The sequence below is a fragment of the Bos taurus genome, chromosome 23 (genome assembly GCF_002263795.3).
Source record: "Bos taurus isolate L1 Dominette 01449 registration number 42190680 breed Hereford chromosome 23, ARS-UCD2.0, whole genome shotgun sequence".
Lineage (NCBI taxonomy): Eukaryota > Metazoa > Chordata > Mammalia > Artiodactyla > Bovidae > Bos > Bos taurus.
The window spans coordinates 12600310-12620756 of record NC_037350.1 but is presented as its reverse complement, the minus strand read 5'-3'; the positions used below and the strand labels follow the sequence as shown (position 1 = coordinate 12620756).

The following is a 20447-nucleotide window of genomic DNA, read 5'->3' as shown; positions in this document are numbered from 1 at the left end:
TAACAAATGTTGGCAAGGATGTGGAAAAATGGAACCATCATACACTGTTTGTGAGAACATAAAATAAAGCAGCCTTTTTGGAAAACAAAACATGTCAGTTACTCAAAAGGTTAAACATAGAGTTATGAAGTTACTAAAACCCAGCAATTTCACTCCTAGGTTATATTCCTAAGAGGATGAAAACATATCTACACAAAAACTTGTATACACATATTCACAGCAGCATCACTCATGATGCAAAAATATAGAAACAACCCAAATGTCTATCAACTGGCGACTGGATGCCTAAAATGTGGTATAACCACACAATAGAATATTATTTAGCCGTTGGCTTCCCTCATAGCTCAGTTGGTAAAAAATCCACCTACAATGCAGGAGACCCCAGTTCAATTCCTGGTTTGGGAAGATCCCCTGGAGAATGGAAAAGCTACCCACTCCAGTATTCTGGCCTGGAGAATTCCATTGACTGTACAGTCCATGTGGTTGCAAAGAGTCGGACATGACTGAGTAACTTTCTCACTCACACACTCAAAAATGAGTACTGATCCATGGGACAATATGAATGAACTCTGAAAATATTGTGTTAGGTTAAAAAAGTGAATCACAAACCATCATATATTAAATGATTCCATTTGTATAAATGCCCAGGGTAGGCAAATCCATAGAGACACTAAGTGATTGCCAGGGGAAGATGTGGCGAGAGTTGAGGGGAAAATGGGGACTGACTGCTAACAGATATGGAGTTTCTTTTGGGAATGATGAAAATATTCCAAAATTGATAATGATGATGGTTGTGTAACTTTGTGAATATACTAAAACCATTAAACTGTACGCTTAAAATGGATAAATTGTGTGGTATGTGAATTATATCTCAATAAGCCTGTTTTTCTAAACTGGTTTTGAGAATATCTATTCTAATACTCTGATCTTTTTGGTTGTTGCTCCATTTTACTCCATAATATTGAGATTCATTTTCCATTCATGTCATTTTATAGTCATTAATTCATATCTTACTAGTATCCTTAATTGAACATATTATAAAATATAATGCACTTAATCTATAAAATTATAATATTAATAGTGTTTTAAACTTGCTATTCATCATTGTCATTATCCAGAAATCTACATCTGACTTCTGATAATCACTTTTTGCTTTCTGATAATCCTTTCACTTTTTTCCTTTCTGTTTGCATGTCAGTATTTTAATGCCTCGAGAATCACAACAGAACAGAATACAGTCCAGAAATAAACCCGCGCATATACAGTCGATTCACTTACGAAGAACCAAGAACACACTAAGAAGTCAAAAGAATTCAATGGTGAGAGGACAGTCTCTTCGGTAAACAATATTGGGAAAACTGGGCAGTCACATGAAAAAGAATAAAACTGGACCACCATCTTATACCGCACCCAAAAATTAACTCAAAATGGATTAAACCATTAAATTTAAGACCTGAAGCCATAAAACTCCTAGAAGTAAACACAGTGGGTAATGAGATACCACCTCACATCTATTGATAAAAGATAAATAACTGGTGAGGATGTGGAGAGTAAGGAACCTTCAGACACTGTTGGTAAAAGCTAAATTCTGCAAATATTATCAAAAACAGTTTCCTTACAAAACTAAAGTAGAACTACCATCAGTTCAGTTCAGTCGCTCAGTCGTGTCTGACTCTTTGGTACCCCATGGACTGCAGCACGCCAGGCCTCCCTGTCCATCACCAACTCCTGAGTTTACTCAAACTCATGTCCATTGAGTCAGTGATGCCTACCACAAGACCTAGCAATTCCACTTTGGGATTTTTATCCAAAGAATATGAAAACACTAATTTGAAAATATATATGCACTCCAATGTTCATTGCAACATTATTCACAACAGCCAAAACATGGAAACAAGTTTCCATCAATGGGTGAATGGATAAAGACGTGGCATATATACAATGGAATACTATTCAACCATGAGAGAGAAGGACGTCTTGCCATTTGTGACAACATGGATGGACCTCAAGGGCACTGCACTAAGTGAAATAAGTCAGACAGGAGAAGATAAATACTGTATAATATCACTTAGATGTGTTATCTAAGACATGCAAACTCATAAAAAGAGTAGCAGAGTAGCTGTCAGGCGTAGGGGAAACAGGAAACTATTGCTAACAGGGTGCAAACCCTCAGCTCTAAGATTGATAAGGTCTGAGGACCTGAAGTACAACACAGTGACGGTAGTTGATAACTGTCATACAATCAAACTACCACACAACTGCACTCATCTCACAGGCTAGCAAAGTAATGCTTGAAATTCTCCAAGCCAGGCTTCAATAGTACATGAAGCATGAACTTTCAGATGCTCAAGCTGGATTTAGAAAAGGCAGAGGAACCAGAGATCAAATTGCCAACATCCGTTGGATCATAGAAAAAGAAAGAGGATTCCAGGAAAACATCTACTTCTACTTTATTGATTATGCCAAAGCCTTTGACTGTGTAGATCACAACAAACTGTGGAAAATTCTTCAAGAGATGGGAATACCAGACCACCACACCTGTCTCCTGAGAAATCTGCATTCAAGTCAAGAAACAACAGTTAGAACCAGACCTGGAACAACAGACTGGTTCCAAATTTGGAAAGTGAGTACATCAAGGCTGTGTATTGTCACCCTACTTATTTAACTTCTATGCAAAATACATCATAAGAAATCCCGGGCTGGATGAAGCACAAGCTGGAATCAAGATTGCCAGGAGAAATATCAATAACCTCATACACACAGATGACACCACCCTTATGGCAGAAAGCTAAGAGGAATTAAAGAGCCTCTTAATGAAAGTGAAAGAGGAGAGTGAAAAAGTTGGCTTAAAACTCAACATTCAAAAAACTAAGATCATGGCATCTGGTACCATCACTTCATGGCAAATAGATGGGGAGGCAATGGAAACAGTGAGAGGCTTTATTTTCTTTGGCTCCAAAATCACTAAAGATGGTGACTGCAGTCATGAAATTAAAAGATGCTTGCTCTTTGAAAGAAAAGCTATGACCAACCTAGACAGCATATTAAAAAGCAGAGATGTTACCTTGCCAACAAAGATCCATCTAGTCAAAGATATGGTTTTTCCATTAGTCATGTATGGATGTAAGAGTTGGACTATAAAAAAAAAAAAAAAAAAAAAACGGAGTGCCAAAAAATTGATGCTTTTGAACTGTGGTGTTGGAGAAGACTCTTGAGAGTCCCTTGGACTGCAAGGAGATCCAACCAGTCCATCCTAAAGGAAATCAGTCCTGAATATTCATTGGAAGGACTGATGCTGAAGCTGAAACTCCAATACTTTGGCCACCTGATGTGAAGAACTGTCTCATTTGAAAAGACCCTGATGATGGGAAAGATTGAAGGAAGGAGGAGACAGGGATGACAGAGGATGAGATGGCTGGATGGCATCGCCAACCCAATGGACATGAGTTTGAGCAGGCTCCAGGAGTTGGTGATGGACAGGGGGCCTGGTATGCTGCAGTCCATGGGGACACAAAGAGTCAGACATGACTGAGCAACTAAACTGAAGAGAATAGAATTTAAATGTTTTCACCAATGTGTGTGTGTTTATATATTATATATATAATTATATATATATATATATATATATATATATATATATATAAAATGATGGATACGTTAGTTAACTGACTAAATGGAAGGAATCCTTTCATAATATGGGCTTCTGGCTTCCTAGTGGCTCAGACGGTAAAGAATCTGCCTGTAAGTCAGGATACCTAGGTCAATCCCTGGGTCAGGAAGATCCCTGGAGAAGGGAATGGCAATCCACTCCTGCATTCTTGCCTGGACAGAGGAACCTGGCAAGCTACAGTCCATGGAGTCACAAAGAGCTGGACACAACTGAGTGACTAATACATTCTACAACATATTTTCATAACACATATATATATCAAATCATCATGACCTACACTTTATCTAACAATTTTATTTGTCATCTGTCCCCCGATAAAGCTGAAAAAATTTAAAAAGAATCAACATAATAACAAATTTCTCCTCAATGCAGCATCAGCACAACTGCAAAGGTGTCTTTTTCTTTCTAAAAAAAAAAAATTTTATATATATATATATATTTAAAAACCTCTTGCAAATTAGAAAGTAGGGAAATTCTCTTGTGGTCCAGTGGTTAAGAATCCACCTTGCAATGCAGGAGATGCAGGTTCAATCCCTGGCTTGGGAACTAGGATCCCACATGCCATGGAGCATCTAGGCCCAAGTGCCACAACCACTGAGCCCTCAAGCTACAACTTGAGTGTCCATGTACCACAGCAAAAGATCCCATGTACCCCAACTAAGACCCAACACATCCTAATAAATAAATATTTTTTAAAAAGAAAAGAAAATAGAATCCATCTTACCTGTAGGTACAACTTATCTCCTTTCAATTTACTTTCCAATTTTAGCAATCTCTTTGCCTGTTCTGGTACGTCAAGCTTCATTTTTATCATGCACTTAGTTTCCCGAACAACTTCCAAAATTTTGGGGTCAAAATTAACCAGCAACTTTCCTGTTTCTGGATGTCGCACAAAAAGTGTGGCTTGCAAAGCTACAAATAAACAATTGCTGACATGACTTACTCTGTTTTCAGTCCTGTTTATATGACTGTCTTCCGCACTGAACCACTGACTTCTTAAGGACAGAATGGTAGTTTTGGCTGTCAAGTGCTAAGGCACAGTATCTGACACATTGTCAGTGCTCAAAACTTAGATAAATGAATGCAGAGTGTCTGTAAACCATAAAATTAGATCCAGAGACATAAATATGAACCAAGAATGCTTAGCTTTTGTGCCATGAACTGTAACACAGTACTTTTCTGAGTGGGTCTAAGAGGGCTGTGATGCAGTGTTAGTTTATTTTTACAGATTGTGATTTAACCTCTGGGAGAGAGAATTGAAAGATGTGCCCAACTACAAAATATGGCACACCTCATAGAGTTCAAACTCTTTTCTATACCTAATACTAAATTGGCTTCTCAAATTTAAGAAGGTTTATCTGATTTAATCGATAACTAGGTTCAGTATCAGTAAGAAATATTTATTAAACACCATTGAGTTGTGAAATCCTAGAATGCAGACGAAGAATTTTTTTTTAGCCTACATCCAAATTACTACATGAACATCAGTCATATAATAGGTACTCTCAGATATGCTTTTTATTAAGAAGTTAAATACATAATCCCAAACTGTTCATGTTGAATAGCCTTCAACCATTTGTTATCCTAACATGAATTGCTTTTAGAGGCATCATAATAACGCAGTTGTAAACTAGTATGTGCTAGCTTCAGTTGCATCTTATACAAGCACTGCTAATGTGAGAATTTCACACATTTTATCTTCCAAGCCTCAACTTCAGAGAATATGGGTGCATCAAATTTCTAGTAAAACAAAATAGACTGTATATCCCTTTGAAGTTTGTTGACTTCTACTCAACAGAATGAGTTTTGATGTGATTATTAACAATGATGGTTTTATGAGGATTTCAACTAAAAACCAGTTCATTTGGAATCTTTTAAAACTTTGGCTGGAAATCATTTATCTTCCCAAGTAAATGCCAAGATAATCTTAGGACATTCATGTAATGAAATCTATCTTCCTTAAGGCAAAGCTGAGCTTTCTTGAAAGGACAAAGTGGTCAGCGAGACCACTAAGAATAATGATAGCCAGGAAGGCAACTCTGGGACTAAGTGAACCTTCTATGTGAATCATCACTGGAGAAACTTTACAGAGCAAATGAGGAGACCAATACTAGGTCTCCAATTATAATCCCAAGTTCCTAAACAGTTAAATATAGTTACATCAACATAACAAGAGGTCTTTCAGAGTAATTCACTTTCACGAGCCTGTGTTCACATGAAAGGCAAGTCTGGGGACTTCCATGGTAGTCCAGTGGCTAAGTCTCCATGCTCCCAATGCAGGGGTTCTCTCCCTGGTAGGGGACTAGATCCCACATGCTGCAACTAAGACCTGGCCCAGCCAAATAAATTTTTTTTTTTTTTTAAAGAAAGGCAAATTTGAATCCTGGCCCTGCCACTTCCCAGCTCTGTGATCTCAGGAAAATCACTTAACTTCTCAGCACCTCAGTTTCTTAATCTGTAAAATGACAATAAGAATAATAGCTCAGAGAACTGCCATGAGAATTAATGGGGGTTGAATATATAAGGTGTGTTTTGTTAGCTATGACTGCTATTTAAAGGACACAAAGATGAAACAGACACGGAGAGTGTTGCTAGAATGTATAGGGGAGACAAGACAGATCTATAAAGCCACAAATGTCATGATAAAGTGTGTGGAGGCCTCTGGAGGAAGAAGACATTATTATCTGCCAGGAAGAATAAGGAACGGCTTTATGGACCAGGGGACTGTTGAACTTGTTAGTGTGCAGATAAAAGGAAAAGCTGACAGAACAAAAAAAAAAAAAAAATAGAGAAGTGCATCGTATTGTATAAGCAAAACAATACATGCTCCATATTTCGATTGCTAAAAATTCTCTTTGATCTTTTCCATAATGTAAATTTTAACCTTCTTTTAAAGTTTGAGACCATTGCTCCATTAGCAGGCTTTCATTAGGATCCATAGGATCTTATCATATGCATTACCCAGAAACAGCTGGGCCGATAGAAGTGGTATATTAAAGGCTTAATGAGGTGCCAGTTCAGAAGATACTCCAGAGGGTTGAAATCTTATCCTTCAGGATGCAGTCATGCAGCGAATCAATGACCTATATATAGTGCTGTGAGTTTGGAACCAAGAGGCAGAACTAGGAGTGGCCCCTCTCACCATCACTCCCAGGGACCCAAACTGAATCTGTGCTTCCTACCCCTGCAGTTCTGTGCTCTCCTGAAGTGGAGATCCCTGGCACGAGAGGGAGACACCTTCCCACCACGGGACAGAGTCAGGGTTCCGCCAGGGTTATGGATAAGAGATTAAGGTTGATATGGGACAAAGTAGGAACCTGAACTGACCAGCTGGGCCCACACAATGACAACAACATCCCAGATGATGGGAGCATGGATGGACGGTGGCTTAAAACCATCCATCTCCTACATCACTTAACTGCCCAATACCCTGGCACCTCTCAGAGGTACTTAGACACAACCCTAATATTCATTATTTACTGGAGATCAAAATTTAAGTTAAATTCAGTTATAGAAAGAAAGGGAAGGGAGAGGAAGAGAGGAGGGGAAAATAGAAGGGAGAGAAGAAGCAAGGAAGCAAGGGAGGGAGGAAGGAAGGAAGGAACAATGGAAGAAAGGATGGGTGGAACGAAGGACAGATGGAAGGAAGGAACGATTGAAGGAAGGATAGAATGAGGACAAGCAAACTGCGATTCTTTCTCTTGACTGGGACTGAGATTTGAATCTACAGCATGATAAAACTGATTAAAAACAAAAAGTCTTCTCAAACCTATGGAGAAATAAAGAGCTTTGATATTGACTTTTAAATACTGTTTTTCAGGGGAAACTCATAATCTGCATATACCAATTTTAAGGTCATGACAATTTCTGCTTATAAAATCAGAATATTACTAACTGTAAAGAAATAAATAATTGTATCAGTCCCAAATCTAAATTTAACCATCATACAGTTATATTTAAAGAGACATAAAAATTCTCCAGAACCACAAACTCATTCAAAGCCACCTAATACTCCCTCCTCTGCAGGGTCACTGCAGTCTTACACACACCGTATTGTAACTGGGAGATCTCTCTGATCCAGGCTGTGTGATAGACCACCTCAAATTCCACCAGAACATAGGAAATTTTATTATACTGACGGATGACAGCTTTGCCTTCTGCACTTGACAAAATTTCCGAGTTTTTCTGTTTTTTTAAGGGAAGAAAAATGATTTATTTTAAAAAGTCTGCTGTCTGCTTTCTATTCAAACTGTAAAGCTGTTTATATTTCAAATAACAATGCTACTCATTTAGATTTTGCCTCAGAAAAAGATCAGAGACGAGGAAGGTCAGATAAGCTAGAGAAGGAAGCAGAGAAACATTAACAGTAAAAAGCAGAAACTGAGAAAGAAAATAGGATTTATAAAGCAAAGTATCTAGTCTTACAACTGGCCATAGGCACTAGGGCCTCCACCCCCAATTCTCTGTTTCATCCCCACTTTTCTGGCAAGATACAATGAACTAATTTTCCTAGAACTGTGAGTATCAGGGCAAATTCTTAAATTACAGCATCAAAAAAAAAAAAGGAAATGTAGATTCCCTCCCTCCCTCCTTCCTTCCCTTCTTCCCTCTCTCTCTCTCCCCCTACCTCCTTCCCCACCAATTTTTTTAAAAAGAAGTAAATATATATCAAAGAACAAAAACAAGATTTTTTATGTAAAAATTGAACATTCTCTTTTTGTTGTTTTCATTCACACGTATCAAAAACAGGGCAATCTCTGCTCTGTCACTATAAAGTCAATAAACAACTGAGTACCTATCCTGGCCTCTTGTCTAAGGCCAGCATTTTGTTTTATTTATTTATTTTTTTAAATATTTGCAACCCCATGGACTGCAGCGCGGCAGGCTTCCCTGTCCATCACCAACTTCCAGAGCCTACTGCCAGAGCCTACTGCTTTTTCAATATTTTTTTTAATATTGAGGACAGTAAAACAAATTATATCAGCCAAACAAAAACAACAAAAACTTAATATTTAATAATGCTCAAATAATAAAATCACTTGCAAGACTATTATATTTTGTTCTCTACTTAGGCACAAGACACAACACCAGGCAAACCAACTTTGCTTTGCTACACCATCTCTTTATTTTTATTTTATTTTTATTTTTTTAATTTTATTTTATTTTTGAACTTTACAATATTGTATTAGTTTTGCCAAATATCGAAATGAATCTGCCACAGGTATACATGCGTTCCCCATCCTGAACCCTCCTCCCTCCTCCCTCCCCATACCCTCCCTCTGGGTCATCCCAGTGCACCAGCCCCAAGCATCCAGTATCGTACATCGAACCTGGACTGGCGACACCATCTCTTTAAAACACAAAGCAAGAAAAGTAAAACCAAAACACACAAACAAAACGAGATGACAAACTGGCAGTTTCAGAATCCCAACAAGGCTTAAGACTACCCTGGTGTTTTTCAGAAATCTAATCGTCTTAAGAACACAGAGGATGAACGTACTCTATTACACCTGCTCTTGGCCTCAGTCCTACACAGAGGAATATATTCTGAGCACATCCTCACCTCCACTGAAGGCGAGAGGAGAAGGGGACAATAGAGGATGAGATGGTTAGATGGCATCACCGACGGACATGAGTTTGAGTAGGCTCTGGAAGTTGGTAATGGACAGGGAAGCCTGCCGTGCTGCAGTCCATGGGGTCGCAAAGAGTCGGACAGGACTGAGCGTCTGAACTGAACTGAACTGAATGTGTATCAGTGACCTATCCATCCACACACAGACTTAAGTTTCAGTACCAAGCCTGTGCTCTATCATTTTCAAAGCAATTATTTTACAAAAGCCTTTATCAAGTGTCCTGTATGATTAAAGGTCATACATTTCTAAGATTAACCTTCTGACAGATTAGCTGTAATTAATCAGGCTTATCTACCAAACATGAAAGGAATTGGCTTATTCTCTCTCAAGCGTATTTGCAAGCTAAATTTACTTTGCCTGGTAAAAGAATTAGCTCTAGTTACTCTACTGGAAACAAATGCTCTAGTATAAAATATATTTCTTGTATTAAAAATCACCACAAGGGACTTCCCCAGCAGTCAAGTGGTTAAGACTCCATGCTTCCAATGCAGGGAGCACCAGTTCAATCCCTAGTAGGAGAATTAAGATCCCACATGCTTCAGGGCATGCCAAAAAAAGAAAAACTAAACCCACCATGATCCACAAACTGTAAATTTTAACTATTGGCTTACGAAGAAATAGTTGATGGGCTCACTTATCCGGCGATACAGCTGCCTCACCCAGAGGATCTTTCCTGCTATAGGGGGCATGTTGCGAGCAAGAGGGGGGTCATCTTTTTGAGAATGATAAAGCTGTAATTAAAGGTCTGGCATTAATGTTTGAAATTCAATACAGAGGAAAATGTAAAACATATATACAGCTATATTTTTATTGATGTATTACAATTATTGACATGTTTTATAAATAAGAGGTTGTCAAAAAGTATGTACTCTAGCCCTATCAACCCAAGGCTCAAAAACTATGATGATTACAACACATGACACTTGATTCTCTTTTAGCCCTTGCTTCCCATTACATGTATACATTTTTTCTGCCTTTTATCCCTAATCCTAAAGATATACTCAAAAGTGGGAACACATAGCTATATTATATCTGTCATAATATTCTCCAGAGACCGTATTTTTTTTTACAGGTTATACACATATATTTTAATTTTACAGAGTGACAGAAGAAGAGGGATAAGAATCCAAGAACTAACTACCTTTTACTTTTACTTCTCTGTTCCTTGGCCCCATTAATTGTACTGCTAATTTCACATTTCCAAGTAAATTCCTATTCCAATGCTGTGTTATCTAATTCAGGATCACAAACTATGATAAAAGCCTTCCCAATTTTTTTTCCCCCTATTTTTAACATTTAGATATTTTTCTAAATTTTTACAATGTTGTGTTGGCTGCTGCCATAAAAATGATATTGATGAACCTGTTTGCAGGGAAGGAATGGAGACACGGATGAAGATGACTTGCGGTCCCAGTGGGAGAGGAGAGAGAGCGGGACAACTGGAGAAAGTAGCATCAACATATACACACTATTGGCTGGTGAGAAGTTGCTGTGCAGCACAGAGAGCCCAGTCTGGTGCTCTGTGATGACCTGACGGGATGGGACGAGGGGAGGGGAAGGAGGCTAGAGAAGGAGGGGATGTATGTATAATTACGGCTGATTCGCACTCCTTTATGGCAGAAACCTGAGCCCGTATTTTGATGTACAAAAACATTAATGTAAATGGGCTTCCCCACACATACATGAACCCTGTCATAAGAAGATAATTCTTAAGAGGAGAGAGGTATAATCTGGCTTTCTAGGGACACATGCTGTCAGGACCTTCCCCCTGGAGAGGAGCATCAAAGATACTCAGCAGTGACAGGATCGGTCTGAAAAGCTTGGCACAAGATAATGACGGCGAATACTTGCAGTGTATTTTTCTTCTTGTACAAAAAGTGCTGTTCTATTTATAAACATGATACTTGCCTTTTTGGTAGCTTCAAGTTCAGCCACATAATACTGAAGAATACGCTCAATGGTGTGGTTTATTTCTAACTGCAGACAGGGAATGTTCAGTTTCTGGAATCTAAAAGCAAGTGAAGGTGAATAATTAAAAGGCGAATGAGAAACATACTTAAGAGTTGCTGTAATCCTAAAAATCCATTCACTCATTTGACAAACATTCCCACCAGGCCTCATGCATTGCCCTAGGACACAGTGATGTACAAGACAGGTGTGGCTTCAGCCCTCTTGGAGCCAACGGTCATTGAAAAGGTAGAGATTGGTCATAAGTGACATAAATAGTTGTTCCAATTACAGGAGTGCAGAAATTGCATGTAACAGAGGAAACCCTGCCAAGCCTGGGGAGTCGAGAAAGACTTCCTGAAGAAAATGACATCTGAACTGAGATTGAAAAGTTGAGCTTTTCAAAGCTGGCTTAGCAAAGACGGAAAGCAGTTGACTGACTGTCCTCTGCCAGTATTACTGCTCACGTCATCCGCAGTCACGATAATAAACATTTTGTCAGCCAAACACCACAACGCTTAGAGACTAAGGATGCACGGGGAGAACTAGAACCATAACATTCTGATAATAAAATGAGTAAAAAGAGACAGAGAAACTGCCAAGACAGTGGTACTGCCATCTGTATGGTACTCTGTATAGTATAGTCTGTACAGTACTGTATAGTACTCTCACTCATCAAAACCATTTTATATCTGTTTTGACTCTTACGATCATCTCATGAGCTAAAGTTTTACAGGTATGATTCATCATTAGAAAGACATGGAACTACAGCAAAGTCAGACCCAAGCCCAGATCCACTGGCTCTCAGGGGAGAGTTCCCAGAGGGTCCCTGACATGGGTAGTGAGCCCTCTCTGAGCTGGAAGAAAATGGCTTCTGGTCCAGCCCGCTCCTCTAATCCAGGCTCCCCTGTCCTGCAGGGGAGCACTGCTGTCAGAATAGAGGAAGCTGCAGGAGTGCTCAGGAAGGAAAACAGAAACTTTGGAGGCCTGCTGTGCGTACGGGCATGTGTGCTAAGTTGCTTCAGTCATGTCTGACTCTCTGCGACCCCATGGACTGTAGCCCCCCAGGCTCCTCTGTCCATGGGATTCTCCAGGCAAGACTACTAGAGTGGGCTGCCATTATCTTCTCCAGGAGCTCGTCTCAACCTGGGGATCAAACCTGGGTCTCCTCCATTGCAGGCAGATTTTTTACCATCTGAGCTATCAGGGAAGCCAGAGACCTATTACTCTTAGATAATTTCACTTTCAGAATTCCTTTCAGTATGTAGAATCAAACATTATTTGTTCCCTTTCCAATAACACTTATGAAATTAACTTTAAGATATTACATAGCTGAGGGAAAATATGACATCATTTCCTATATAAAGGCTTTCCTCAATAAAATTCAATGAAAAACATCATCCCATGTTTCAAATTTTCACCAGTCTATTTATGGTAATTGAAAGATTACTGTTTGAGTGAAGTAAGTCAGAAAGAAAAACACCAATACAGTATATTAATGCATATATATGGAATTTAGAAAGATGGTAACAATGACCCTATATGTGAGACAGCAAAAGAGACACAGATATAAAGAACAGACTTTGGGACTCTGTGGGAGAAAGCAAGGGTGGGATGATTTGAGAGAATAGCATTGAAACATGTATATTAATTACCACATGTGAAATAGATCACTAGTCCAAGTTCTATGCATGAAACAGGGCACTCAAAGCTGGTGCACTGGGACCAATCCAGAGGGATGGGATGGGGAGGGAGGTGGGAAGAGGGTTCGGGATAGGGGACATATGTATACCCATTGCTGATTCATGTCGATGTATGGCTAAAACCACCACAATATTGTAAAGTAATTAGCCTCCAATTAAAATAAATAAATTTCAAGAATAAAATCATAAAAAAGATTATTGTTTATAAGTTTCAAAGTTTACATAGAGATTTCCAAAATTTTTTTTGAAATGGTTATTTTCAGGTATAAAGTTATCCCACTTAGAAATTACACTGCTTATCGTGCATCAAACCTGGACTGGCAACTCGTGTGCACTGGGATGACCCCGAGGGATGGTAGGGGGAGGGAGGTGGGAGGAGGGTTCAGGATGGGGAACACGTGTATACCTGTGGTGGATTCATGTTGATATATGGCAAAACCAATACAATATTGTAAAGTTTAAAAATAAAATAAAATTTTAAAAAAGCAAACAAAAAAAAATAAAATAAATAAAAAAAGAAATTACACTGCTTAATGCATTATAAATACCTTTGAAGCAGTTGAAGAGCCTGCTGAGAAGATAGAATTTTTCCAAAACTACTGTTCATAAATGCCTGTATCTGTACCTGAAATGCAATATTAATGTTTGAATGATTTTTTTTTATTAAAGAGAAGATTGGTTTTGTTTAACAACAATGAATGATTCTCCTACAGAATCAAAAGAGCCTTAAACACATCTACCATCTAAGCGTCTAGCGCTGCACTGTCCAGTATGGTAGCCACTGGCCACACGTTTCCCCTGAGCACTTGAAAGTCAGTACTTGGAAGTGAGATGTGCTGTAAATAGAAAATAAAATACACACAAAACTTCAAAGACTTAGTATGAAAAAGGGAGTATAAAATATGTCATACTGGATTTTGTTAGTGACGTGTTAAAATGATAATATTTTTACTACGTGAGGTTGAATACAGTATATCATTAAAATTAACGGCACCTGTTTCTTCTTACTTGTATGCATGCGGCTACTAAAAAGTTAAAATTACATATGTGGTTTGCATTTGCTGCTCATTATTTACTGTATGTTGACCTACAGAATTTATGAAAGGAGTGAAAGTCTCTTACTGAGCACATTTCTTTGGGACATTTAGGATTTCTTAGCATGTCTGTGGAGCAATGTAATGACACTGTGCTCAGTCGTGTCCGACTCTTTGAAACCCTGTGGACTGTAGCCCCCCAGGCTCCTCTGTCCATGGGATTCTCCAGGCAAGAATACTGGAGTGGGTTGCCATGTCCTTCTCCAATGACACTATAAACACCCATAGTGAACAGGTGTCATTGTCCAATACCGCTACTCTCAGAAACATCTTTGTCATGCTAATGAGGAATGAGATGCAGAAAATATCCTTCCAAGGCTCTGACCATCCTTAGCAGTGAACTCCAAACTCTTGGTGCCCAGCTGATGGAACTGAAGCACTCTGTAAATTACTTTCACTTATCAATTATATTGGTACTGTCCACAAATATATGCCACACCCATTAATGAAACATTGGAAAACCAAGGAAAGTTAAAACACTGACATCTCTTTCTAAATACTAAAAACTATGCCTTCTAAATTTACTGAAAGCTAAATTTGAATCTAAGACCACACAATAAAGTCTTTATAACATATAATCTTTATTAATGAATCATAAAAATAATTTACACAATAATTTTTTAAAAAGACAAATTCCCATTGCTATAATGATATAACTCCCCAAACCAAATACTAAAAGTAAAATATATCTTCATATCAGCCTCTTGAGAAATCTGTATGCAGGTCAGGAAGCAACAGTTAGAACTGGACATGGAACAACAGACTGGTTCCAAATAGGAAAAGGAGTTCGTCAAGGCTGTATATTGTCACCCTGTTTATTTAACTTCTATGTAGAGTACATCATAGAAATGCTGGACTGGAAGAAACACAAGCTGGAATCAAGATTGCCGGGAGAAATATCAATAACCTCAGATATGCAGATGACACCACCCTTATGGCAGAAAGTGAAGAGGAACTCAAAAGTCTCTTGATGAAAGTGAAAGTGGAGAGTGAAAAAGTTGGCTTAAAGCTCAACATTCAGAAAACGAAGATCATGGCATCCGGTCCCAGCACTTCATGGGAAATAGATGGGGAAACAGTGGAAACAGTGTCAGACTTTATTTTGGGGGGCTCCAAAATCACTATAGATGGTGACTGCAGCCATGAAATTAAAAGATGCTTACTCCTTGGAAGGAAAGTTATGACCAACCTAGATAGCATATTCAAAAGCAGAGACATTACTTTGCCAACAAAGGTTTGTCTAGTCAAGGCTATGGTTTTTCCTGTGGTCATGTATGGATGTGAGAGTTGGACTGTGAAGAAGGCTGAGCGCCGAAGAATTGATGCTTTTGAACTGTGGTGTTGGAGAAGACTCTTGAAGAGTCCCTTGGACTGCAAGGAGATCCAACCAGTCCATTCTGAAGGAGATCAGCCCTGGGATTTCTTTGGAAGGAATGATGCTAAAGCTGAAACTCCAGTACTTTGGCCACCTCATGTGAAGAGTTGACTCATTGGAAAAGACTCTGATGCTGGGAGGGATTGGGGGCAGGAGGAGAAGGGGACGACAGAGGATGAGATGGCTGGATGGCATCACTGACTCGATGGACGTGAGTCTGGGTGAACTGCAGGAGTTGGTGATGGACAGGGAGGCCTGGCGTGCTGCGATTCATGGGGTCGCAAAGAGTCGGACACGACTGAGCGACTGATCTGATCTGATCTGATCTTATCAGAGTCTAACTTTCAAAAACTGAAAGGAAATCTGTGTCAAAAAGAAAAAGTGTTGTTAGAATTTTAGGATCTTTTTAATATATATTGCACAAATTATATACATAATGTGGTTTTTAAAAGAGTCTTTTTTAAAACACAAGGGAAAAAAATATAATTTTCCTCACCTTCTTAGCAAGAATTTAAGACCCAGGAAGTGGACATTGTATATTCTTTTCCCTCTCTGTGTTTCCAGGACATTCTGAGCAAAGAGGAGGCCTGGAGCTACATCTGGGCTAACAGTTTTCAATTAGACAGTGTGTTAGTAGGTGGCTCAGATGGTAAAGAATTCACCTGCAATGCAGGAGACCCAGGTTCAATCTCTGGGTTGGGAAGATCCCAAGGAGAAGGGAGTGGCTACCCACTCCAGCATTTTTGCCTGGAGAATTCCTATCCCTCCCTGTGTTTCTAGGACCTTATGCAGCAAGGAGGAGACCTTGGCTACACCTGGGCTAAGAGTTTTCAGTAAGAAAGTAACTGAGGTCATATAAGCCCAAAAAGTGACAGAGAAATATGTTACAGTCTCATCCCTCTGGGGTTCCTTCAGCTCTCACAGACAGGATTGAGGGCCTTTTCAGAGCCATCCTCTAAGCTGTAGTGAGAATGTGGTTATAAAGTGCAGTGCCAAGGGAAGAGTGATTCATCTTCCTAATCTGTTCTCAAATCTTCTCACACTTGACCAAGAACAAGGCTGACAAATTCCCTCTTAGACTGGAAAAGTGACATGGGTCCCTGGCACAACAAAAACCGAATCTAATTTTTAATGCAAATGAAAAATAAACCCTAGCTACAATAAGCCCTTTGGGCTTCTGGTTAGTTACTGGTACCCTTTACTGAGTAAACTCATTTTTCATTTTTCAAAAAAGATGGAAAATATCTTGTGGACTAGTTAGAAGATTATTCATACCAGCAAGTATTTTTGATCAATTTGCAAAAGTAATTTGTAATAAATAGTAACTATGTTAATTTCAGTACAGTACTATTGATTACATTTCAGCTTTACTAAAGTAAAATTATGTATACTCACCTCTAAAGCATTGATTTTTGTCATAAAATCTAAGAAATCTGTGTCAAATTCTGTCCTTCTTGGATCCAGAATGTCATACTGTTTCTTCTTAACCCCTTGATATATATTTTTGAATTTTATTGCCAAAATGTCTATTCCCTCTATGGTAGAATTGTTTAAGGTTGAGTATGTTTGCACAACAGTTATCATTTCTGTAATCTTAAAAACAAAAGTGTTATTTTATTTAAAAAATTAGCACCCTTCCCCAGAATAAACTCTTAATGAATCAATGATTTTAAAAAAATAAATAAATAAACAGGATCTAGAATCATATAAATAAACCCAACCAGAGGAGATAAAATAGAAGACAAATCTCTACTCCAGTCATTATTACCCTTGGACTATTTAAGACAGAAGATGTTTCAACATAAGGAAAGAGTTTACAGCCTTTCTCAGAATTTGATCACTTTGCCTTTCAAGAGGAGGAAGGGCAGGGACTAAAATCCCTTGCAGATGTCTAAACAGTTTAGGCCTTTTATTCCTCAAAATCACTTCACTGGATTCAAAAGCGTTACCGTCCTTCTTGGCACTCCCGACAGTTCTGATATGTAACACTAGCAATAAATCCACATTCAGAAAAAAGAAAGGCCCCACAATCCTGAAGGATGACTGCAGTCACTTCTGACCCTTAAAGAACACTTGGGAGACAACTACTGTTGGATTCCACTTACATGAGGTATCTCAAACAGTCAAATTCATAGTGTCAAAAGTACACTGGTAGACTCCAGGGGCTGGCAGGTGGGGGTTGTGGGGGGAGGGGGAACAAGGAGTTAGTGTTTAATGGAGACAGTTTGAGTTTAGGAAGGTGAAAAATTCGGGAGACAGATGATGATAAGAGCTGTAGAGCAATGTAAATACACTTAGGGCCACTGAACTGTATAGATAAATATGGTTAAAATCATATGTTTTATATTATGTGACTTTCAGCACAATAAAAGAAAACTGTTTTTTAAAAAGAACCCTGGGCAATCCTCATTATGAACGTTACTTCAGAAACAGTTGACTCCATCTCAACATACCAACACTACCTACTTCACCATAAAGAAAAAGTCTTTTATGTCCACAGGCTCTCAGCTCTTCAGTCTTCATCAGTGATTCCTCATCTTGATTCTTGCTCTGGAGAACAATACTCAAAGCTTCCCACACCTTCTCTTCTCCCCCACAAATGAGGGTGAGAAGAAAAGAAAACTAAACACAGAGCTTTGGGAAACACCAATATTCACCAAAATTTACATGGCAGGAAGAAGAAACAAAAGCTATATCATACACACTTAATTTCAGTTCTTTAGGGCAGACTAACCACAATACACCATCAAGTCTCCACCTACCAAAAGGTAACTTTCAGGCACCCTAAGCTGACACACTAGAATTTTCCTCACTTATTCCTTAAAGATTCCCAACATCCCTGCCCAACTCTGAGGTCTTGGCTCTCCAACGCCAAGCTCAATTCTGTCTGTTCTTTGACTTTGGAGTTGGTCATCCAGACATCTGAATCTCAGCTTTCCCTAACAGGATCTGGCTTAGCGTGCCTTTCTGTCTCTCCTTGACAGCTATTGAAGAGCTCTCAGGGCAGGTCCAACAGCAGTCCCTGCTGTGCCCCACTGAGCAGGGGAAGTCCACCAAGCAGCTCAGTAACCACCTCTCAGTTCAGTTCAATCACTTAGTCATGTCTGACTCTTTGTGACCCCATGGACTGCAGCTTGCCAACTCTTGGAGCTTACTCAAACTCATGTCCATCAAGTCGGTGATGCCATCCAGCCATCCAACCATCTCATCTTCTGTTGTCCCCTTCTCCTCCCACCTTCAGTCTTGCCCAGCATCAGGGTCTTTTCCAGTGAGTCAGTTCTTCACACCAGGTAGCCAGAGTATTGCAGTTTCAGCTTCAGCATCAGATCTTCCAGTGAATATTCAGGACTGATTTCCTTTAGGATGGACTGGTTGAATCTCCTTGCAGTCCAAGGGACGCTCAAGAGTCTTCTCCAATACCACAGCTCAAAAGCATCAATTCTTCAGTGCTCAGCTTTCTTTATAGTCCAACTCTCACATTTATACATGACTACTGGAAAAACCATAGCTTTGACTAGACAGATATTTGTTGGCAAAGTAATGTCTCTGCTTTTTAATATGCTGTCTAGGTTGGTTAGAGCCTTTCTTCCAAAGAGTAAGCTCCTTTTAATTTCATGGCTGCTGTCACCATCTGCAGTGATTTTGGAGCCCCCCAAAATAAAGCCTCTCACAGTTTCCATTGCTTCCCCATTTGCCATGAAGTGATGGACCAGATGCCATGATCTTAGTTTTCTGAATGTTGAGTTTTAAGCCAACTTTTTCACTCATCTCTTTCACTTTCATCAAGAGGCTCTTTAGTCCTTCTCCTCTTTCTTCCATAAGAGTGTTGTCATCTGTATATCTGAGGTTATTTATAATTCTCCTGGTAATCTTGATTCCAGCTTGTGCTACATCCAGCCTGCATTTCACATGATATACTCTGCATATAAGTTAAATGAGCAGGGTGACAATATACAGCCTTAACATACTCCTTTCCCAATTTGAAACCAGTCTGTTGTTCCATGTCCAATTTTAACTGTTGCTTCTTAACCTGCATTCAGATTTCTCAGGAGGCAGGTCAGGTGGTCTGGTATTCCCATCTCTTTAAAAATTTTTACAATTTCTTGTGATCCACACAGTCAAAGGCTTTGGTGTAGACAATAAAGCAGAAATAGATGTTTTCCTGGAACTCTCTCACTTTTTCGATGCTCCAACAGATGTTGGAACAACCTCTACAGGATTATAAAAAAAAATCCTGGCCACATTTCAGGGTAACTATCATGCCCCATCTTCGAGAATCTGGAAACCAATATCCACCAATTACACCTGGGAGAGATGCCAGCCAGCCAAAGGATTCTTAGCACAGGAGAGTTGGAATAACCTAGCAGCCAGAATGCCCTTCAAGTAAGGCCCCTGGAGAGTGCTGCATTGGCTCTGACTGTTGAGCCTTTGTGGCATGAAGTTGTATCCTTAAGACTGTAGGTAGGCTTCTCTAGAGGTAGGACGGGGGTGAGTGGCTGAAGCAGCTAGCCATTATCACCTACTCCCTCTAGGATCAGGAATGCTTGGGCTGCTACTTTACAGATGGATCCCCAGTACTAGACCAGACAGCAAAGATCTTTATTGCAAATGGGTTAACCATTAAGGTTCAGCCCTGAAGCCCTACCAAGCCTAAAACTGCACCCAAGTTGGCGAGGGTCCTTGCTCCTGGAAAAATGGAAAGTAACTAGGAATCACCTCCAGGTTTACATTCTAATGGTTTCAGACATATTAAACATCTCTGTGGAACAGGTTCTGATGATGGGACTTATTTATTCATTTGACCCATGCTGATACAATTCCAATTAGACATTTGTCCTCAAGACATTCCCACTGTTCACAAAACAGTCTCATACAACTTTTCCTAGATGCATCACCAAAAGCACAAGCGACAAAACAAACACTTGATAAATCAGACTCGATGGAAATTTAAAACTTCATGCTTCAAAGAACACAATCAAGAAAATGAAAAGATAGCCCGCAGCAAGAGAAAATACTTGAAAATCA

At 39.3% G+C, this 20447-nt stretch overlaps 1 protein-coding gene across 1 annotated transcript in view; it reads right to left on the bottom strand.

The window, feature by feature from the left end:
- DNAH8 (dynein axonemal heavy chain 8) overlaps window positions 1–20447 on the bottom strand; it is a 328304-nt gene that overhangs the window by 268117 nt on the left and 39740 nt on the right. Inside the window, exons 12-17 of the mRNA XM_024983878.2 lie at window positions 16818–17015; window positions 13502–13578; window positions 11212–11311; window positions 9915–10034; window positions 7720–7855; window positions 4395–4582 (exon numbers count right to left, since the gene is read on the bottom strand). Coding sequence (XP_024839646.1) covers window positions 4395–4582; window positions 7720–7855; window positions 9915–10034; window positions 11212–11311; window positions 13502–13578; window positions 16818–17015 — 819 coding nt within the window. The remainder of the gene's footprint in view (window positions 1–4394; window positions 4583–7719; window positions 7856–9914; window positions 10035–11211; window positions 11312–13501; window positions 13579–16817; window positions 17016–20447) is intronic.